The following is a 23,450-nucleotide window of genomic DNA, read 5'->3' as shown; positions in this document are numbered from 1 at the left end:
GATTTGCAAATCCTTTTCAACCCATATTCAGTTGAATATGCTACAAAGACAACATATTTGATGTTCAAACTCATAAACTTTATTTTTTTTTTTTCAAATGACAATTAACTTAGAATTTCATGGCTGCAACACGTGCCAAAGTAGTTGGGAAAGGGCATGTTCACCACTGTGTTACATCACCTTTTCTTTTAACAACACTCAATAAACGTTTGGGAACTGAGGAAACTAATTGTTGAAGCTTTGAAAGTGGAATTCTTTCCCATTCTTGTTTTATGTAGAGCTTCAGTCCTTCAACAGTCCGGGGTCTCCGCTGTCGTATTTTACGCTTCATAATGCGCCACACATTTTCCATGGGAGACAGGTCTGGACTGCAGGCGGGCCAGGAAAATACCCACACTCTTTTACTACAAAGCCACGCTGTTGTAACACGTGGCTTGGCATTGTCTTGCTGAAATAAGTAGGAGCGTCCATGATAACGTTGCTTGGATGACAACATATGTAAAATCTGTATGCACCTTTCAGCGTTAATGGTGCCTTCACAGATGTGTAAGTTACCCATGCCTTGTCCACTAATACACCCCCATACCATCACACATGCTGGCTTTTCAACTTTGCGCCTAAGACAATCCAGATGGTTATTTTTCTCTTTGTTCTGGAGGACACCACGTCCACTGTTTCTAAATATAATTTGAAATGTGGACTCGTCAGACCACAGAACACTTTTCCACTTTGCATCAGTCCATCTTAGATGAGTTCGGGCCCAGCCAAGCCGGCGGCGTTTCTCGGTGTTTTTGATGAGTGGGTTTTACGTCGCATAACTTGCACTTACAGATGCAGCAACCAACTATAGTTACTGACAGTGGTTTTCTGAAGTGTTCCTGAGCCCATGTGGTGATATTATTTACACACTGATGTTGGTTTATGATGCAGTACCGCCTGAGGGATCAAAGGTCCGTAATATCATGGCTTACGTGCAGTGATTTCTCCAGATTCTCTGAACCTTTTGATGATTTTACTTACCGTAGATGGTAAAATCCCTGAATTCCTTGCAATAGCTCGTTGAGAAATGTTGTTCTAAAACTGTTCGACAATTTGCTTACAAAGTGGTGACCCTCGCCCCATCCTTGTTTGTGAATTACTTAGCATGTCATGGAAGCTGCTTTTATAGCCAATCATGGCACCCACCTGTTCCCAATTAGCCCGCACACCTGTGGGATGTTCCAAATAAGTGTTTGATGAGCATTCCTCAAATATATCAGTATTTATTGCCACCTTTCCCGACTTCTTTGTCACGTGTTGCTGGCATCAAATTCTAAAGTTAATGATTATTTGCAAAAAAAAAAAAAAAGTTTATGAGTTCGAACATCAGATATGTTGTCTTTGTAGCATATTCAACTGAATATGGGTTGAAAAGGATTTTCAAATCATTGTATTCTGTTTATATTTACATCTAACACAATTTCCCAACTCATATGGAAACAAGGTTTGTAGTATTCTAGTAATTTTATATTATTCTTCTTCTATTGTTATACTAGTACTCATGTAGTGTTGTACTATTAGTTTACTAGTGTTACACCAGTCCTCTACCAGTGTTTATATTAGTACTCTACTAGTTTTATACTAGTACTCTAGTAGTGTTGTATAAGTTGTCTGCTAGGGTTTTAATAGTACTCTAGTAGTGTTGTACCAGTTCTCTACTAGGATTATAATAGGTTTCTGTTGTGTTATTGTACTACTCTACTAGTGATATACTAGTAGTCTTATACTAGTCCTACTAGTGTTGTATTAGTACTGTAATAATGTTGTAGTAGTACTCTCGTAGTGGTATACTGGTCCTCTGAGTGTTATACTAGTATTTTACCAGTAGTCTTGTATTTAGTATCATTGAAGTACAAAGTAGTACTAGTTGTCTAGTAGTATAGTACTAATACTGGACAGAAAGTATTTAGTATCATTGAAGTACAGAGTAGTACTGTTTGTCTAGTAGTGTAGTACTAGTACTGGAGAAAAAGTATTTAGTATCATTGAAGTACAGAGTAGTACTAGTAGTCTTGTACTAGTACTTGACAACAAGTATTTGGTGTCATCGAAGTACATCATAGTTCTAGTTGTCTGGTAGTGTTGTACTAGTACTTGACAACAAGTACTGTATTTGGTATCATTGAAGTACTAGTTGTCTAGTAGTGTAGTACTATTACTATACAAAAGTTTTTAGTATGATGAAAGTACAGAGTAGTACTAGTTGTTCAGTAGTGTAGTACTAGTACTTGACAAAAAGTATTTGGTGTCATCGAAGTACATTTTAGTACTAGTTGTTTGGTAGTGTAGTACTAGTATTTGACAACAAGTATTTAGTATCATTGAAGTACAGTGAAGTACTAGTTGTCTTGTAGTGTAGTACTAGTACTTGACAACAAGTATTTAGTATCATTGAAGTACAGTGAAGTACTAGTTGTCTTGTAGTGTAGTACTAGTACTTGACAACAAGTATTTAGTATCATTGAAGTACAGTGAAGTACTAGTTGTCTTGTAGTGTAGTACTAGTACTTGACAACAAGTATTTAGTCTCATTGAAGTACAGTGAAGTACTAGTTGTCTAGTAGTGTAGTACTAGTACTTGACAACAAGTATTTAGTATCATTGAAGTACAGTGAAGTACTAGTTGTCTGTAGTGTAGTACTAGTACTTGACAAGTATTTAGTATGATGGAATTACAGAGTGGTACTAGTTGTCTAGTAGTGTTGTACTAGTACTTGACAACAACTATTTAGAATGATGGAATTACAGTGAAGTACTAGTTGTCTAGTAGTGTAGTACTAGTACTTGACAACAAGTATTTAGTATCATTGAAGTACAGTGAAGTACTAGTTATCTTGTAGTGTAGTACTAGTACTTGACAACAAGTATTTAGTATGATGGAATTACAGAGTAGTACTAGTTGTCTAGTAGTGTAGTACTAGTACTTGACAACAAGTATTTAGAATGATGGAATTACAGTGAAGTACTAGTTGTCTAGTAGTGTAGTATTAGTACTTGAGAAAAAGTATTTAGTATCATTGAAGTACAGAGTAGTACTAGATGTCTAGTAATGTTGTAGTAGTACTTGACAACAATTATTTAGTGTCATTGAAGTACAGAGTAGTACTAGTTGTCTAATAGTCTTGTACTAGTACTTGACAACAAGTATTTGGTGTCATCGAAGCACATTATAGTTCTAGTTGACTGGTAGTGTTGTACTAGTACTTGACTACAAGTACTGTATTTAGTATCATTGAAGTACAGTGAAGTACTAGTTGTCTAGTAGTGTTGTACTAGTGCTTGACAAATGTTTTTAGTATGATGAAATTACAGAGTAGTACTAGTTGTTCTGTAGTGTAGTACTAGTACTTGACAAAGTATTTAGTATAATGGAAGTAAATTGTAGTACTAGTTGTCTATTAGTGTAGTACTAGTACTTGACAAAGTATTTAGTATGATGGAATCACAGAGTAGTACTAGTTGTCCAGTAGTGTAATACTAGTACTTGACAAAAGTTTTTAGTATGATGAAAGTACAGAGTAGTACTAGTTGTTCAGTAGTGTAGTACTAGTACTTGACAAACAGTATTTGGTGTCATCAAAGTACATTTTAGTACTAGTTGTTTGGTAGTGTAGTACTAGTATTTGACAACAAGTATTTAGTATCAGGGCTTCACGGTGGCAGAGGGGTTAGTGCGTCTGCCTCACAATACGAAGGTCCTGCAGTCCTGGGTTCAAATCCAGGCTCGGGACCTTTCTGTGTGGAGTTTGCATGTTCTCCCCGTGAATGCGTGGGTTCCCTCCGGGTACTCCGGCTTCCTCCCACTTCCAAAGACATGCACCTGGGGATAGGTTGATTGGCAACACTAAATGGTCCCTAGTGTGTGAATGTGAGTGTGAATGTTGTCTGTCTATCTGTGTTGGCCCTGTGATAAGGTGGCGACTTGTCCAGGGTGTACCCCGCCTTCCGCCCTATTGTAGCTGAGATAGGCGCCAGCGCCCCCACGACCCCAAAAGGGAATAAGCGGTAGAAAATGGATGGATGGATATTTAGTATCATTGAAGTACAGTGAAGTACTAGTTGTCTAGTAGTGTAGTACTAGTACTTGACAACAAGTATTTAGTATGATGGAATTACAGAGTAGTACTAGTTGTCTAGTGGTGTAGTACTAGTACTTGACAACAAGTATTTAGTATGATGGAATTACAGAGTAGTACTGAAACAAGTGCAACCCCCCACCCCACCACCCCAGCACCGTGGCTGTCAACTTGATGTGGTTTCCTGTCAGGAGGCGGGGCCAAGGCGAGGCGGTGTAGGTGGCTGGTGATTGGTGCACAGTGTTGTGCTGCAAGGCGGGAGGGGAAGGTCAGCAGCTGATTGGCTGAGCAGAAGAGGAGATAGAGAAGACATGTTTGGCGTGCAGGTGAGTCACTTCCTGTGTGAGGCCATGGCGCCGAGTGTTCTCTCCATGGACGTCCCCCTGATGCTGGCGCTGGCCACGGTAGCGCTGCTGTGCGGCGTGCTGCTGGCGTGTGTGGACTGCTGGAGGAACGCACCGCCGGGTGAGTCCGTGTCACTTCCTGTCGCCCATCTACTAACCCGCCTTTTCTCTCCCCGCCACCACCAGTTTCCATCCGGGAAGACACGGCCACAGCCGAGTACATCCTGTGAGTGCAGCGGCTTGAGAAAAAGAAAGAAAAGCCTGCTGGTTTGTGACTGTCACTCTTTGTTTCCCACACGCAGCTCCACCAATTTCCCGCACGCACTACCACGTAAGTCCTACTAACCTGTCGTTAATGCTATCAAGTTAGTGTCAACTTGTGTGATCTGACCACCTCCCTGACCCTAGTAGGTTTATACTAGTCATCTATTAGTGTCGTACTAGTAACTAGTGTGTGATCTGATGACTTGCAGATGTCCTGACCACCTCCCCGACCCTAGTAGGGTTATACTAGTCATCTATTGGTGTCGTACTAGTAACTAATATGTGATCTGATGACTTGCAGATGTTCCGACCACCTCCCCGACCCTAGTACGGTTATAGTAGTCATCTATTAGTGTCGTACTAGTAACTAGTGTGTGATCTGATGACTTGCAGATGTCCTGACCACCTCCCCGACCCTAGTAGGATTATACTAGTCATCTATTAGTGTCGTACTAGTAACTAATGTGTGATCTGATGACTTGCAGATGTCCTGACCACCTCCCCGACCCTAGTAGGATTATACTAGTCATCTATTAGTGTTGTACTAGTAACTAGTGTGTGATCTGATGACTTGCAGATGTCCTGACCACCTCCCCGACCCTAGTAGGGTTATACTAGTCATCTATTATTGTCGTACTAGTAACTAGTGTTTGATTTGATGACTTGCAGATGTCCTGACCACCTCCCCGACCCTAGTAGGGTTATACTAGTCATCTAGTAGTGTCGTACTAGTAAGTAGTGTGTGATCTGATGACTTGCAGATGTCCTGACCACCTCCCCGACCCTAGTAGGATTATACTAGTCATCTATTGGTGTCGTACTAGTAAGTAGTGTGTGATCTGATGACTTGCAGATGTCCTGACCACCTCCCCGACCCTAGTAGGATTATACTAGTCATCTATTGGTGTCGTACTAGTAAGTAGTGTGTGATCTGATGACTTGCAGATGTCCTGACCACCTCCCCGACCCTAGTAGGGTTATACTAGTCATCTATTGGTGTCGTACTAGTAAGTAGTGTGTGATCTGATGACTTGCATATGTCCTGACCACCTCCCCGACCCTAGTAGGGTTATACTAGTCATCTATTATTGTCGTACTAGTAACTAGTGTTTGATTTGATGACTTGCAGATGTCCTGACGACCTCCCCGACGCTAGTAGGGTTATACTAGTCATCTAGTAGTGTCGTACTAGTAAGTAGTGTGTGATCTGATGACTTGCAGATGTCCTGACCACCTCCCCGACCCTAGTAGGGTTATACTAGTCATCTATTAGTGTCGTACTAGTAACTAGTGTTTGATCTGATGACTTGCAGATGTCCTGACCACCTCCCTGACCCTAGTAGGGTTATACTAGTCATCTATTGGTGTCGTACTAGTAACTAATGTGTGATCTGATGACTTGCAGATGTCCTGACCACCTCCCCGACCCTAGTAGGGTTATACTAGTCATCTATTAGTGTCGTACTAGTAACTAGTGTGTGATCTGATGACTTGCAGATGTCCTGACCACCTCCCCGACCCTAGTAGGGTTATAGTAGTCATCTATTAGTGTCGTACTAGTAACTAGTGTGAGATCTGATGACTTGCAGATGTCCTGACCACCTCCCCGACCCTAGTAGGGTTATACTAGTCATCTATTAGTGTCGTAATAGTAACTAGTGTGAGATCTGATGACTTGCAGATGTCCTGACCACCTCCCCGACCCTAGTAGGGTTATACTAGTCATCTATTAGTGTTGTACTAGTAACTAGTGTGTGATCTGATGACTTGCAGATGTCCTGACCACCTCCCTGACCCTAGTAGGGTTATACTAGTCATCTATTGGTGTCGTACTAGTAACTAGTTTGTGATCTGATGACTTGCAGATGTCCTGACCACTTCCCCGACCCTAGTAGGGTTATGCTAGTCATCTAGTAGTGTTGTACTAGTAAATATTACTGTCATACTAGTACCCTAGTAGGGTTATACTAGTCATCAAGTAGTGCTTTACTAGTAACTAGTGTGTAATCTGATGGTTTGCAGATGTCCTGACAACCTACCCTAGTAGGGTTACACTAGTCAACTAGTAGTGTTGTACTAGTAACTAGTGTGTGATCTAATGACTTGTAGATGTCCTGACAACCTACCAGACTCTAGTAGGGTTATACTACTCACCTTTTAGTGTTGTACTAGTAACTAGTGTGTGATCTGATGACTTGCAGATGTCCTGACTACCTCCCCGACCCTAGTAGGGTTATACTAGTCATCTATTGGTGTCGTACTAGTAACTAGTGTGTGATCTGATGACTTGCAGATGTCCTGACCACCTCCCCGACCCTAGTAGGGTTATACTAGTCATCTATTGGTGTCGTACTAGTAACTAGTGTGTGATCTGATGGCTTGCAGATGTCCTGACGACCTACCCTAGTAGGGTTATACTAGTCATCTAGTAGTGTTGTACTAGTAACTAGTGTGATCTGATGACTTGCAGATGTCCTGGCGACCTCCCATACCCTATTATCGATATACTAGTCATCTAGTAGTGTTGTATTAGTAACTAATACTGGTATCCTAGTTGTGTTTTACTAGTCATCTATTGTGGAGTACTAGTACTGTAGATGTGTTATACTAGTCATCTAGTAGTGTAGTACTAGGAACAGGTAATGTAGTACTATTACACTAATAGTGTAGTACTACAAAAGCCAAAAGCAGTAAAGTTGTCGCGTTGTGTAAATGGTAAATAAAAAGAAAATACAATGATTTGCAAATCCTTTTCAGCTAATATTCAGTAACCACAGTTGGTCGCTACATCTGTAAGTGCAAGTTAAAACTCTACTATGCAAAGCCAAAGCCATTTATCAACAACACCCAGAAACGTTTCGCTGGGCCCGAGCTCATCTAAGATGGACTGATGCAAAGTGGAAAAGTGTTCTGTGGTCTGACCAGTCCACATTTCTAATTTTTGGGGGGAAACTGTGGACCTCCAGAACAAAAGAGGAAAAAAAACATCCGGACTGTTCTAGGGTGAAAGTGTTCTAGGCAGCATGTGTGATGGTATGGGGGTGTATTAGTGGCCAAGGCATGGGTAACTTACACATCTGTGAAGGCACCATTAATGCTGAAAGGCACATACAGCTTTTGGAGATACTTATGTTGCCATTCAAGCATGGACGCCCCTGCTTATATCAGCAAGACGATGCCAAGCCAGGTGTTACAACAACATGGCTTCGTAGTAAAAGAGTGTGGGTACTAGTCATCTAGTAGTGAAGTACTAGTCATCTACGAGCCTGTAGCTAAAGTTCACATCAACATGTGTGATCTGATGACTTGCAGATGTCTTGACACCTCCCCGACCCTAGTAGTGTTGTACTAGTCATCTAGTAGTGTAGTACTAGTATCAAGTAGTGTAGTACTAGTAACAAGTAGTGTAGTACTACTCATCTACTAGCCTGTAGCTAACGTTAGCATCAATACGTGTGATCTGATGACTTTCAGATGTCCTGACGGCCTCCCCGACACTAGTAGTGTTGTACTAGTTATCTATTAGTGTTGTACTAGTCATCTAGTAGTGTAGTACTAGTCATCTAGTAGTGTTGTACTACTCATCTACTAGCCTGTAGCTAAAGTTCACATCAACATGTGTGATCTGATGACTTGCAGATGTCCTGACAACCTATTTGACCCTAGTAGTGTTGTACTAGTCAGCTAGTAATGTTGTACTAGTAACAAGTAGTGAAGTACTAGTACCAAAGTTGTGTAGTACTAAACATCTACTAGCCTGTAGCCAACGTTGGCATCAATATGTGTGATCTGAGGACTTTCAGATGTCTTGACGGCCTCCCGACACTAGTAGTGTTGTACTAGTCAACTAGTAGTGTAGTACTAAAAACAAGTAGTGTAGTATTAGTCATCTACTAGCCTGTAGCCAACGTTCACATCAACATGTGTGATCTGATGACTTTCAGATGTCCTGACGGCCTCCCTGACCCTAGTAGTGTTGTACTAGTCAATTAGTCGTGTAGTACTAGTAACAAGTAGTGTAGTACTACTACCAAAGTTGTGGAATACTAGTCATCTACTAGCCTGTAGCTAACGTTAGCATCAATATGTGTGATCTGATGACTTTCAGATGTCCTGACGGCCTCCCTGACCCTAGTAGTGTTGTACTAGTCAATTAGTCGTGTAGTACTAGTAACAAGTAGTGTAGTACTACTACCAAAGTTGTGGAATACTAGTCATCTACTAGCCTGTAGCTAACGTTAGCATCAATATGTGTGATCTGATGACTTTCAGATTTCCTGATGATCTCTCCGACCTCTGACCTGCTCTCACCTATGTGAGTCCCCGCCCCCTTTCCCCCGATCTTGGCCAAGCAGGAAGTGATGTTTGACGTTGCGTCTCCAGGGCTCCGCCTCCAGACCCCGGCAGTGGGAGCGAGCGAGGATGCGTGACGCCCACACAAAGCGGTGAGATGACACGTCATGTGACCCTGCATGTGACCCTTGACCTCACATGACCTCTGTGCGCTGCAGAAAGTAACGCCAGCTACGAGAACTCCCACGCAGGTGAGATGCTCGGCGGCCCCGCCCCCTGTGGTGGGAGACAGGACGCGCCCTAACACTGTTTCCTTTGCGCAGGACTGGACTACCCAGAATGCTTTGCTGAGGACTACGTGTAGGTACTTCCTGCTCCTCGGGCACCTGTGTGCGCCTCCTCTTCCTCTTCCTCTTCCTCTCCCACAGCCTGGTCCTGCCCGATGCTTCCACCAATCAGAGCGCAGCCTCCACGCCCAGCTCAGGTGGCTTCTTCCGCCGCCATTTTCTTGGTGTTGGATGCCCTTACGAGGCCAGTGTCGCCCACAGGTGTCCGCCACGAGTACGTCAACGTGCCCGCAGCTGAGTGGAGGGAACCTTCCGGAAGCTCGCCGGTCCGAGCCATGGAGCGTCTCTCCTTGTCAGATGACAGGGAGTATTTGGACGTGACGCCTCACAGCGCTGCCTCAACAGGAAGTGCATCAGGTTCGCATGGGACTTCCTGTTTCCTGACACTCATCTAGTACCCTGCTGGTGTTGTACTACTCATCTAGTAATCTTGTACTAGTACCCTAGTAGTGTTATACTAGTACCCTGCTGGTGTTATACTAGTCAGCTAGTAATCTTGTACTAGTACCCTAGTAGTGTTATACTAGTACCCTGCTGGTGTTATACTAGTCATGTAGTAATGGTGTACTCGTACCCTAGTAGTGTTATACTAGTAGCCTAGTAGTGTTGTACTAGTCATATAGTAATGTTGTACTCATACCCTAGTAGTGTTATGCTAGTACCCTAGTTGTGTTTACCAGTCATCTAGTAATGTGGTACTCATACCCTAGTAGTGTTGTACTAGTCATGCAGTAATGGTGTACTCGTACCCTAGTAGTGTTTTACCAGTCATCTAGTAATGTGGTACTTGTACCCTAGTAGTGTTATACTAGTAGCCTAGTAGTGTTGTACTAGTCATATAGTAATGTTGTACTCACCCTAGTAGTGTTATGCTAGTACCCTAGTTGTGTTTACCAGTCATCTAGTAATGTGGTACTCATACCCTAGTGGTGTTATACTAGTACCCTAGTAGTGTTATACTAGTAGCCTAGTAGTGTTATACTAGTAGCCAAGTAGTGTTGTACTACTCATATAGTAATGTTGCACTCATACCCTAGTAGTGTTATACTAGTACCCTAGTCGTGTAGTACTAGTCATGTAGTAATGGTGTACTCATACCCTAGTAGTGTTATGCTCGTACCCTAGTTGTGTTTTACCAGTCATCTAGTAATGTGGTACTCGTACCCTTGTAGTGTTATACTAGTAGCCTAGTAGTGCTGTACTAGTCGTATAGTAATGTTGTACTCATACCCTAGTAGTGTTATACTAGTACCGTAGTAGTGTTGTACTAGTCATCTAGTAATGTTGTACTCGTACCCGAGTAGTGTTATACCAGTAGCCCAGTAGTGTTGTACTAGTCGTATGGTAATGTTGTACTCATACCCTAGTAGTGTTATACTAGTACCCTAATAGTGTTGTACTAGTCATCTAGTAATGTTGTACTCGTACCCGAGTAGTGTTATAATGGTACCCTAGTAGTGTTGTACTAGTCATCTAGTAATGGTGTACTCGTACCCTAGTAGTGTTATACCAGTACCCTAGTTGTGTTTTACCAGTCATCTAGTAATGTGGTACTCATACCCTAATAGTGTTATACTAGTAGCCTAGTAGTGTTGTACTAGTCATATAGTAATGTTGTACTCATACCCTAGTAGTGTTATGCTAGTACCCTAGTTGTGTTTACCAGTCATCTAGTAATGTGGTACTCATACCCTAGTGGTGTTATACTAGTACCCTAGTAGTGTTATACTAGTAGCCTAGTAGTGTTATACTAGTAGCCAAGTAGTGTTGTACTACTCATATAGTAATGTTGCACTCATACCCTAGTAGTGTTATACTAGTACCCTAGTCGTGTTGTACTAGTCATGTAGTAATGGTGTACTCATACCCTAGTAGTGTTATGCTAGTACCCTAGTTGTGTTTTACCAGTCATCTAGTAATGTGGTACTCGTACCCTAGTAGTGTTATACTAGTAGCCTAGTAGTGTTGTACTAGTCGTATAGTAATGTTGTACTCATACCCTAGTAGTGTTATACTAGTACCCTAGTAGTGTTGTACTAGTCATCTAGTAATGTTGTACTCGTACCCAAGTAGTGTTATACCAGTAGCCTAGTAGTGTTGTACTAGTCGTATAGTAATGTTGTACTCATACCCTAGTAGTGTTATACTAGTACCCTAGTAGTGTTGTACTAGTCATCTAGTAATGTTGTACTCGTACCCAAGTAGTGTTATACCAGTAGCCTAGTAGTGTTGTACTAGTCGTATAGTAGTGTTGTACTCATACCCTAGTAGTGTTATACTAGTACCCTAGTAGTGTTGTACTAGTACCCTAGTAGTGTTGTACTAGTCATGTAGTAATGTTGTACTTGTACCCGAGTAGTGTTATACTGGTACCCTAGTTGTGTTTTACTAGTCATCTACTAGTGTAGTACTAGTACCCTAGTGGTCTTATAATAGTCATCTAGTAGTGTTGTACTAGTACCGTAGTATTATTATACTAGTCATCTAGTAGTGTTGTACTAGTACTGTAGTATTATTATACTAGTCAACTAGTAATGTTGTACTAGTACCTACTCAGTGGCCGAGTGGTTAGAGCAGGGGTCACCAACGCGGTGCCCGCGGGCACCAGGTAGCCCGTAAGGACCAGATGAGTCGCCCGCTGGCCTGTTCTAAAAATAGCTCAAATACCAGTGAGCTGCCTCTATTTTTTAAATTGTATTTATTTACTAGCAAGCTGGTCTCGCTTTGCTCGACATTTTTAATTCTAAGAGAGACAAAACTCAAATAGAATTTGAAAATCCAAGAAAATATTTTAAAGACTTGGTCTTCACTTCATTTATTTTTTTACTTTGCTTCTTATAACTTTCAGAAAGACACTTTTAGAGAAAAAATACAACCTTAAAAATGATTTTTGGATTTTTAAACACATATACCTTTTTACCTTTTAAATTCCTTCCTTTTCTTTCCTGACAATTTAAATCAATGTTCAAGTATTTTTTTTTTATTGTAAAGAATAATAAATACATTTTAATTTAATTTTTCATTTTATCTTATGTTTTTTTGATGAAGAATATTTGTGAAATATTTATTCAAACTTATTAAGATTAAAATTCAAAAACATTATTCTGGCAAATCTAGAAAATCTGTAAAATCAAATTTAAATCTTATTTCAAAGACTTTTGAATTTCTTTAAAAAAAATTGTTCTGGGAAATCTAGAAAAAATTATGATTTGTCTTTGTTAGAAATATAGCTTGGTCCAATTTGTTATATATTCTGACAAAGTGCGGATTGGACTTTAACCTATGTCATCAAAATTCTAAAATTAATCTTCATCAGGAAAAATCACTAATGATGTTCCATAAATTATTTTTTTAATTTTTCAAAAATATTAAAATTTCCTCATCAAAATGAATTTTTTCTCTTCATTTTTTTAGGTTGAATTTTGAATTTTAAAGAGTCGAAATTGAAGATAAACTATGTTTATAAATTTAATTTTCTTTTTTTTTCGTGTTTTCTGCTCTTTTAATCTTTTCATCATTTATTTTCTACAATAAACCTTCCGTAAAAGGAAAAAAACTGTACGACGGAATGACAGACAGAAATAAATACCCATTTCTTTTATATATATAGATTTATTTATTAAAGGTAAATTGAGGAAATTGGCTATTTCTGGTAATTTATTTAAGTGTGTATCAAACTGGTAGCCCTTCGCATTAATCAGTACCCAAGAAGTAGCTCTTGGTTTCAAAAAGGTTGCTGACCCCTGGGTTAGAGTGTCTGCCCTGAGATGGGTAGGTTGTGTGTTCAAAACCCGGCCGAGTCATACCAAAGACTATAAAAAAAATGGGAGCCATTACCTCCCTGCTTGGCACTCAGCATCAAGGGTTGGAATTGGGGGTTAAATCCCCAAAAATGATTCCCGGGCGCGGTGTTATACTAGTCATCTAGTATTGTTGTACTAGTACCCTAGTATTATTATACTAGTCATCTAGTAATGTTGTACTAGTACCCTAGTAGTGTTGTACTAGTCATCTAGTAGTGTTTTACTACTAACTAGTGTGTGATCAGATGACTTGCAGATGTCCTGACGACCTCCCAGACCCTAGTAGGGTTATACTAGTCATCTAGTAGTGTTGTACCAGTACCCTGGTAGTGTTATACTAGTCATCTAGTAGTATAGTACTCATACCCTAGTAGTGTTATACTATTCAACTAGTAGTTTAGTACTAGCAGCTTAGTAGTAATATGCTCGCCATCCAGTACTGTTGTACTAGTAACTAGTAGCATGTTACAAGTAACTAGTTGTGCTACCCTAGTAGCATTATACTAGTACCCCAGTAGTGTTATACTAGTCATCTAGTAGTGTTATACTAGTAGCTTAGTAGTGTTATACTAGTCAACTAGTAGTGTTATACTAGTCAACTAGTAATGTTGTACTAGTGCCCCTGTATTCGTATTCTACTATCCTAGTAGTGTTTTATTTGTAATCTAGTAATTTTGTACTAGTACCCTAAAAGTGTTATATTAGTCATCTAGTAGTGTTGTACTAGTACCCTAGTAGTGTTATACTAGTCATCTAGTAGTGTAGTACTAGTACCTTAGTAGTGTTATTATATTCATCTTGTAGTGTAGTACTAGTATCCTAGTAGAGTTGTGCTAGTCATCTATTAGTGTTGTACTAGTAACTACTTGTGGGATCTGATGACTGTAGTAAGGTTTTACTAGGCACTTGGGAGTCTTGTACTAGTAACTAGTGTGTGATCGGATGACTTGCAGATGTCCGGGCGACCTGTCCGACCCTAGTAGTGTTGTACTAGTCAACTAGTAGTGTTATACTAGTCAACTAGTAATGTTGTACTAGTGCCCCTGTATTCTTATTCTACTATCCTAGTAGTGTTTTATTTGTCATCTAGTAATTTTGTACTAGTACCCTAAAAGTGTTATATTAGTCATCTAGTAGTGTTGTACTAGTACCCTAGTAGTGTTATACTAGTCATCTAGTAGTGTAGTACTAGTACCTTAGTAGTGTTATTATATTCATCTTGCAGTGTAGTACTAGTATCCTAGTAGAGTTGTGCTAGTCATCTATTAGTGTTGTACTAGTAACTACTTGTGGGATCTGATGACTGTAGTAAGGTTTTACTAGGCACTTGGGAGTCTTGTACTAGTAACTAGTGTGTGATCGGATGACTTGCAGATGTCCGGGCGACCTGTCCGACCCTAGTAGTGTTGTACTAGTCAACTAGTAATGTTGTACTAGTACCCTCGTAGTGTTATACTACTACCCTTGTAGCGTTATATTAATCATCTAGTAATGTTGTACTAGTACCCTAGTAGTGTTATATTAGTCATATAGTAATGTTGTACTAGTACCCTAGTAGTGTTAATTTAGTCATCTAGTAATGTTGTACTAGTACCCAATAGTGTTATACTAGTCATATAGTAGTGTATTACTAGTACCCTAGTTGTGTAGTACTAGTCATGTAGTAGTGTAGTACTAGTACCCTAGTAGTGTTCTAATATTCATTTAGTTGTGTAATACTAGTGCCCTAATAGTGTAGTACTAGTATCCTAGTAGTGTAGTACTATTACCCTAGTAGTGTTATACTATTCATCTAGTTGTGTAGTACTAGTGCCCTAATAGTGTAGTACTAGTACCCTAGTAGTGTAGTACTATTCATCTAGTTGTGTAGTACTAGTGCCCTAATAGTGTAGTACTAGTACCCTACTAGTGTTATACTATTCATCTAGTTGTGTAGTACTAGTACCTAGTGCCCTAATAGTGTAGTACTAGTACCCTAGTAGTGTTATGCAAAGTAACACAGGGTATTTCTGTTTCCTGCCAGGAGAATCGTCCACGCTGTCGTCGCAGAGCGAAGAAGACGAGGCCCAATACGTCAACCAACCCGTGTAGGGGGCGGAGTCACACGCGGTGACCTGCCAGCCCAGTGCATGATGGGAAGGAGACTGCAAACTGAACAAAAATCTGACAACTCCTGAGAATGTTTTCACACTATTAAATGTCAACAATACACCGTCTCCTTGTTACTAATCACTTGGTTCTAGAAGTCACTCAGGTGGCACAGCAACTTCAGGGTTCCAGGTTCCATTCCAGCTTCTGCCGTTGAGTCCTTGGGCAAGACACCTCGCTCCCGATGGGTGGTGGTTTAACGCCCTGCTGTGTGAATGTGACGTATAAAAGCCACCATCTTCCTCTCAACATGACATAGTGAGTCAGAACTAGTTAGACACAAGTTAAAGGAGTGTACTAACTATAAACATGGTTGACAGTGTGGAGATACTAACTTATCAGACTTGACAATACATCCTGTCACCATACTTTCAACTGATTCTTCAACATTAACACTTTTTCTTCAATTTATTCTACTAGTACACTACTAGTGTTCTACTCCTACTCTACTTGCCCTATACTAGTACACTACTAGTGTTCTACTCCTACTCTACTTGCCCTATACTAGTACACTACTAGTGTTCTACTCCTACTCTACTTGCCCTATACTAGTACACTACTAGTTTTGTACTCCTACTCCACTAGCCCTATACTAGTACACTACTGGTGTTTTACTCCTACTCTACTAGCCCTATACTAGTACACTACTAGTGTTGTACTCTTACTCTACTAGCCCTATACAAGTACACTACTAGTGTTGTACTCCTACTCTACTAGCCCTATACTAGTACACTACTAGTGTTTTACTCCTACTCTACTAACCCTATACTAGTACACTACTAGTGTTGTACTCTTTCTCTACTAGCCCTATACTAGTACACTAGTAGTTTTGTACCCTTTCTCTACCAGCCCTATACTAGTACACTACTAGTGTTGTACTCTTACTCTACTAGACCTATACTAGTACAGTACTAATGTTGTACTTCTACTCTACTAGTACACTACTAGTGGTGTACTCCTACTCTACTTGTGTTGTACTAGTACACTACCAGTGTTGTACTCCTACTCTACTAACCCTATACTAGTACACTACTAGTGTTGTACTCTTTCTCTACTAGCCCTATACTAGTACACTAGTAGTTTTTACTCTTTCTCTACCAGCCCTATACTAGTACACTACTAGTGTTGTACTCTTACTCTACTAGACATATACTAGTACAGTACTAATGTTGTACTTCTACTCTACTAGTACACTGCTAGTGTTGTACTCCTACCCTACAAACCCTATTCTAGTACACTGCTATTGATTTACTCCTACTCTACTTGCACTATACTAGAACACTACTAGTGTTGTACTCCTACTCTACTTGTGTTGTACTAGTACACTACCAGTGTTGTACTCCTACTCTACTAGCCCTATACTAGTACACTACTAGTGTTGTACTCCAACTCTACTTGTGTTATACTAGTACACTACCTGTGTTGTACTCCTACTCTACTAGCCCTATAAAAGTACACTACTATTGTTGTACTTTTACTCTACTTGTGTTATACTAGTACACTACCAGTGTTGTACTCCTACTCTACTAGCCCTATAAAAGTACACTACTAGTGTTGTACTCCTACTTGTGTTGTACTAGTACACTACCAGTGTTGTATTCCTACACTACTAGCCCTATAGTAGTACACTACTAGTGTTGTACTCCTACTCTACTTGTGTTATACTAGTACACTACCAATGTTGTACTCCTACTCTACTAGCCCTATAAAAGTACACTACTAGTGTTGTACTTCTACTCTACTTGTGTTATACTCGTACACTACCAGTGTTGTACCCCTACTATACTAGCCCTATAACAGTACACTACTAGTGTTGTACTCGTACTCTACTAGTACACTACTAGTGTTGTACTCCTTCTAGCCCTATACTAGTACACTACTAGTGTTGTACTCCTATATTACTAGTAGATTACAAGTATTGCACTCATACTCTTCTAGTTTTGTACTCCTACTCTACTATGTTGTACTCCTACTAGTACACTACTAGTGTTGTACTCCTACTCTACTATGTTGTACTCCTACTAGTACACTACTCGTGTTGTACTCCTACTCTACTATGTTGTACTCCTACTAGTACACTACTAGTGTTGTACTCCTACTTTACTATGTTGTACTCCTACTAGTACACTACTAGTGTTGTACTCCTACTCTACTATGTTGTACTCCTACTAGTACACTACTAGTGTTGTACTCCTACTTTACTATGTTGTACTCCTACTAGTACACTACTAGTGTTGTACTCCTACTCTACTATGTTGTACTCCTACTAGTACACTACTAGTGTTGTACTCCTACTCTACTATGTTGTACTCCTACTAGTACACTACTAGTGTTGTATTCCTACTACACTAGTGTTATACAAGTCATCTATTAGTATATAGTAGGTATCTGCCAGTCCTCTGTTAGTCTAGTCCTATGCTATATATAGTGTTACACTCTACTAGTGTTGTACTCCTACTCTACTAGTGTTATAATAGTATACTACTATTGTTGTACTCCTATTTTATTAGTGTTCTACTCGTACACTACTTGTACTTGTACACTACTAGTGTTGTACTCCTACTATACAAGTCATTGACTAGTTAATACTAATTATCTGTTAATATTTTACTAGTCCTATGCTATATATAGTGTTACACTTTACTAGTGTTGCCCTCCTACTCTACTAGTGTTATACTGGTCTTCCAGTAGTTAATACTAGTTATCTGCTAGTCTTATACTAGTACTCTGCTACTGTTATACTAGTCTTATGCTATTGTTACACTCATACCCTACTAGTGTTGTACTCCTACTGTACTAGTGTTATAGTAGTCCTCCACTAGTTTATACTAGATCTCTGCTAGTGTTAGACTAGTCCTATGCTAGTGTTACACTCATACTTTACTAGCGTTATACTAGCCATCTACTAATTTATACTAGCCCTTTTCTAGTCTTATACTAGTCCTCTACTAGTGTTAGACTAGTCCTCTGCTAGTCTTGTACTAGTCCTCTACTAGTGTTAGAATAGGCCTCTGCTATTCTTATACAAGTATTATACTAGTTATCTGCTAGTGTAATACTATTCCTCTACTAGTGTTAGACTAGTCTTATGTTAGTGTTAGACTAGTCCTCTTCTAGTCTTATACTAGTCCTCAACTAGTGTTAGACTAGACCTCAGCTAGTGTTGCACTAGTACTCTGCTAGTTTTGTACTAGTTTTCTGCTAGTCTTGTACTAGTCCTCTCCTATTTTTATACTAGTCCTCTGCTTGTCCTGTACCAGTCCTCTGCTAGTGTTGTACTAGTCCTCTGCTAGTCTTATACTACTCCTCTGCTATTCTTACACTAGTCCTCAACTAGTGTTGTACTAGTCCTCTGCTAGTGTTGTACTAGTCCTCTGCTAGTGTTGTACTAGTCCACTGCTAGTCTTGTACTAGCCCTCTGCTATTTTTATATTAGTCTTCTGCTAGTGTTATACTAGTCCTCTGCTAGTGTTGTACTCCTACTCTACTAGTGTTATACTAGTCCTCTGCTAATGTTGTACTCCTAGTCTACTAGTTTTATACTAGTCCTCTGCTATTGTTGTACTCCTACTTTACTGGGGTTATACTAGTCCTCTGCTAATGTTGTACTCCTACTCTACTAGTGTTATACTAGTCCTCTGCTAGTGTTTTATTCCTACTCTACTAGTGTTATACTAGTCCTCTGCTAGTGTTGTATTCCTACTCTACTAGTGTTGTACTAGTCCTCTGCTACTGTTGTACTCCTACTCTACTGGGGTTGTACTAGTCCTCTGCTAGTGTTGTACTCCTACTCTACTGGGGTTGTACTAGTCCTCTGCTACTGTTGTACTCCTACTCTACTGGGGTTGTACTAGTCCTCTGCTAGTGTTGTAATATTCCTCTGCTTGTCTTACACTAGTCATCTGCTAGTGTTGTACTCCTACTCTACTAGTGTTATACTAGTCCTCTGCTAGTGTTGTAATATTCCTCTGCTTGTCTTACACTAGTCCTCTGCTACTGTTGTACTCCTACTCTACTGGGGTTGTACTAGTCCTCTGCTAGTGTTGTACTCCTACTCTACTGGGGTTGTACTAGTCCTCTGCTAGTGTTGTAATATTCCTCTGATTGTCTTACACTAGTCATCTGCTAGTGTTGGACTAGTCCTCTGCTAGTGTTGTACTAGTCCTCTGCGAGTGTTGTACTAGTCCTCTGCTAGTTTTGTACTAGTCCTCTGCTAGTCTTGTACTAGTCCTCTGCTATTTTTATATTAGTCCTCTGCTAGTGTTGTACTCCTTCTCTACTGGGGTTGTACTAGTCCTCTGCTAGTGTTGTACTATTCCTCTGCCTGTCTTACACTAGTCATCTGCTAGTGTTAGACTAGTCCTCTGCTAGTGTTGTACTAGTCCTCTGCTAGTGTTGTACTCCTACTCTACTGGGGTTGTACTAGTCCTCTGCTAGTGTTGTACTAATCCTCTGCTTGTCTTACACTAGTCATCTGCTAGTGTTATACTAGTCATCTGCTAGTGTTATACTAGTCCTCTGTTAGTGTTGTACTATTCCTCTGCTTGTCTTACACTAGTCATCTGCTAGTGTTATACTAGTCATCCGCCAGTGTTATACTAGTCATCTGCTAGTGTTATACTAGTCCTCTGCTAGTGTTGTACTCCTACTCTACTGGGGTTGTACTAGTCCTCTGCTAGTGTTGTACTCCTACTCTACTGGGGTTGTACTAGTCCTCTGCTAGTGTTGTACTATTCCTCTGCCTGTCTTACACTAGTCATCTGCTAGTGTTAGACTAGTCCTCTGCTAGTGTTGTACTAGTCCTCTGCCTGTCTTACACTAGTCATCTGCTAGTGTTAGACTAGTCCTCTGCTAGTGTTGTATTAGTCCTCTGCTAGTGTTGTACTCCTACTCTACTGGGGTTGTACTAGTCCTCTGTTAGTGTTGTACTATTCCTCTGCTTGTCTTACACTAGTCATCTGCTAGTGTTATACTAGTCATCTGCCAGTGTTATACTAGTCATCTGCTAGTGTTATACTAGTCCTCTGCTAGTGTTGTACTCCTACTCTACTGGGGTTGTACTAGTCCTCTGCTAGTGTTGTACTATTCCTCTGCTTGTCTTACACTAGTCATCTGCTAGTGTTGGACTAGTCCTGTGCTAGTGTTGTAATAGTCATTTTCTTGTCTTATATTAGTCCTCTGTGTAGTGAATGTCCCTTATGGGCATCCCTAGTTGTTGATGTAAGTTCAGAGCATGCCCAGTTGGTTCAGTAAGGTGTACACCACTTAAGTCAGGGTGTCCAAAGTGCGGCCCGGGGGACATTTTTTAATGGCCCCATTGCTCATTTTAAAAATACAATGGAAAAAAAATTAAAACATAAAGAGTGATATAAAAGAGCAAACAGGTGAAATGTAACAAGAACATGTTTACTCAAATAACACAAAGCTGCCATGCAGGCGGTTTCTTTCTTTCTTTAAAAAAAAAAAATAGTGAATCAAAATCAATTATGAATTATTGACCAATTCAAGGCTCCAATTATGTCACTTTAAATATTCCACTTTGAGATATTTTTTGGGGCAAATGTTGGATATTTTGTGTTTGCCATATAAAAAACTGAGGTGTTTTTTTTTTTTTTTTAAAGAATGGCCTAAAACGAACAAACAAAAAAATATAAGCAAAAAAAACAACTTATAATTGACAGATCTGAAGTTGATCTCGAGACCATTGTGTTAAAAGTAAACAGTAAAAAAAATATATAATTCATTTTTTAACACTTTAATGAGTAAGACACTTTTGGATCAGTGTGTTTTGTTTTTAAGTGTCAATGCACAAAAAGTAATAGTGAATTAAAATCAATGTTGTTATGAGTTGTTGACCGTTTTCTGGTTCCAATTATTATATCTCAAACATTCTACATAAAAATTTTATTGGGTGAAAATATTGCATATTTTTAGTTTTATTCCAATTAAAAAAAAAGTGGTTTTCTTTGTCAAAAAGAGCATACAACTTAAATCTTTAAAAACATCATATAATAATGTTGATCTAGAGATTAAAAACTTGAATAATAATACTGAATAATGACACATTTTTGACATTTTATTTTGACCAAAACCCTAACCCAGGGGTAGGGAACCTATGGCTCTAGAGCCAGATGTGGCTCTTTTGATGACTGCATCTGGCTCTCGGATCAATCCGAGCTGGCATTGCTTAACACGATAAGTAATGAATAATTCCACTTGTAGTCACAGTGTTAAAAATAACATTCAAAATTTAAAACATTCTCATGCATTTTTATGTTCAAGAAGTTGCGTTAATGGTAAGAAGTAATTTATTTATTATTGGTTAGTGTGGGGCTTGCCCTCCTGGGGGTTCTTCAGACCACCAAGAACCGACATGAGAGCCTGTTTAAGGGTTAAAATATTGTTTTTTTTTTCAATTAGTCTCTCAGTTGCTTTTCAGCAATTGTCTTTTTCTCTTTCGTCCTCATTCGCCCTCTGGCTCCAGCCCCAACCCTGTCTCTCCTGGCTGCTGCTTATAACAGAGCGACAGGTGATTAGATAACAAGGCCCAGGTGGGCCGTCTACACACCTGTCGCTGATTTCGAGGCCGGTCCTGGCAACATCCTGCTTTGCTGCAGGCCACGCCCCCTCCACAGTTAGCTTCAGAACAACAATATTATTACATTGAATAAGAGACCTATTATACTCTGGAAATGTTGGTCTTACTTAAAAATGTACGCGTTTAGTTGTGTTCAGTGTTAAAAAAAATATTATATGGCTCTTAGGGAAATACATTTTAAAATATTTGGCTTCTTGGCTCTCTCAGCCAAAAAGGTTCCCGACCCCTGCCCTAACCCTTTGGGGTCCCCGGGATCAAGCCTGAGTGGAGGCCTAAGTGTATATTTTTTATACATATATTGGATTGGTTTTTCAAATAAATGGCCCCCGCTTTCTTTGATTATTCAGTGTGCGGCCCTCTGTGGAAAAAGTTTGGACACCCCTGACTTAAGTGGACAGTCGTGTGTGTGTCACTGATTTCTACACTCTGCTAGTCTTCTACTAGTCCTCTGCTACTCTTGTACCAGTCCTCTAGTAGTCTTACACTAGTCCTCTCGCTTCTACTTTTTGTTCAATTCCCAACGTTGTTGACGTGCACGTTTGCTCTCGCTTTGGTGTTACGTTGAGCGTTCTCAGCCACCCTAGTGAACATGTTGCCAAACTCAAAAGTACAATTGATTTTATTTTGCGTGAAATAATCCCACGTGTCGGTCTAGATGTCGCTTAGGAACACCTGCGAGTCAACATGGCCACACAGATCATCACTTTTATCTTCAAACAGACTCAAAGTGCGGGAAGTACAGCGCCCCCTCTGGCTGTGATGAGAACGTCAGGATATTTGCCAATCATGCTCGTCTGATTCAAACACTATTAAAGGCCTACTGAAAGCCACTACTAGCCACCACGCAGTCTGATAGTTTATATATCAATGATGAAATATTAACATTGCAACACATGCCAATACGGCGTTTTTAGTTTACTAAATTACGATTTTAAATTTCCCGCGAGGTATCCTGTTGAAAACGTTGCGGTATGATGACTCGTATGATGACGCGGGCGTTTGACGTCTCGTGTTGTAGCGGACATTATTTTCCAGCCCGATCCCAGCTATAAGTAGTCTGCTTTAATCACATAATTACACAGTATTCTGGACATCTGTGTTGCTGAATCTTTTTCAATTTGTTCAATTAATATTGGAGGAGTCAAAGTAGAAAGATGGAGGTGGGAAGCTTTTAGCCTTTAGCCACACGAACAGCCGGTGTTTCCTTGTTTAAAATTCCCGAAGATGAAGCTTTGCTATGGATCAGAGCGATCAAGCGAACATGGATCCCGACTACATGTCAACCGGCAGTTTTCGGTGAGAAAATTGTGGTAATAAGTCGCCTCTTACCGGAGACATCAGCGGAGCTTCCGTCCTGCTGCAGCTTCATGACTTCCCTCAAAGATACTGGCGTCAACACACCAGTGGCCAAACCCCTCCAACTTTCAGGTACTATTTAATCTCACTAAAACACGAGTAACACAATAGGCAGATAAGGGATTTTCCAGAATTATCCTAGTAATTGTGTCTAATAACATCCGAATCGCTCCCACTGCAAT

At 40.0% G+C, this 23,450-nt stretch overlaps 1 protein-coding gene across 1 annotated transcript; it reads left to right on the top strand.

Annotated features, from left to right (window-relative positions):
- The first annotated feature begins 1,434 nt into the window (after positions 1–1,434).
- On the top strand, positions 1,435–15,382 carry LOC133541198 (uncharacterized). The gene is made up of 10 exons (XM_061884340.1): positions 1,435–4,580; positions 4,646–4,685; positions 4,762–4,790; positions 8,996–9,038; positions 9,107–9,168; positions 9,235–9,267; positions 9,340–9,376; positions 9,445–9,500; positions 9,565–9,720; positions 15,190–15,382. The coding sequence occupies exons 1-10, from the start codon at positions 4,427–4,429 to the stop codon at positions 15,255–15,257; spliced, it is 678 nt and encodes a 225-aa protein (XP_061740324.1). The 5' UTR covers positions 1,435–4,426; the 3' UTR covers positions 15,258–15,382.
- The last annotated feature ends 8,068 nt before the right edge of the window (positions 15,383–23,450 follow it).

This window comes from Nerophis ophidion, linkage group LG23, assembly GCF_033978795.1.
Source record: "Nerophis ophidion isolate RoL-2023_Sa linkage group LG23, RoL_Noph_v1.0, whole genome shotgun sequence".
NCBI classification, from domain to species: Eukaryota; Metazoa; Chordata; class Actinopteri; order Syngnathiformes; family Syngnathidae; genus Nerophis; species Nerophis ophidion.
Note: the sequence above shows the minus strand (reverse complement) of the source record. Positions and strands in the feature narration are given on the sequence as shown.

Bases quoted from the DNA above. Each gene is read 5' to 3' on its own strand.
- LOC133541198 (XM_061884340.1), top strand. From the start codon at position 4,427: ATGTTTGGCGTGCAGGTGAGTCACTTCCTGTGTGAGGCCATGGCGCCG. The intron at 4,581-4,645 runs GTGAGTCCGTGT...CGCCACCACCAG, and splicing joins CTGGAGGAACGCACCGCCGG to TTTCCATCCGGGAAGACACG. The intron at 9,501-9,564 runs GTGGCTTCTTCC...TGTCGCCCACAG, and splicing joins AGCCTCCACGCCCAGCTCAG to GTGTCCGCCACGAGTACGTC.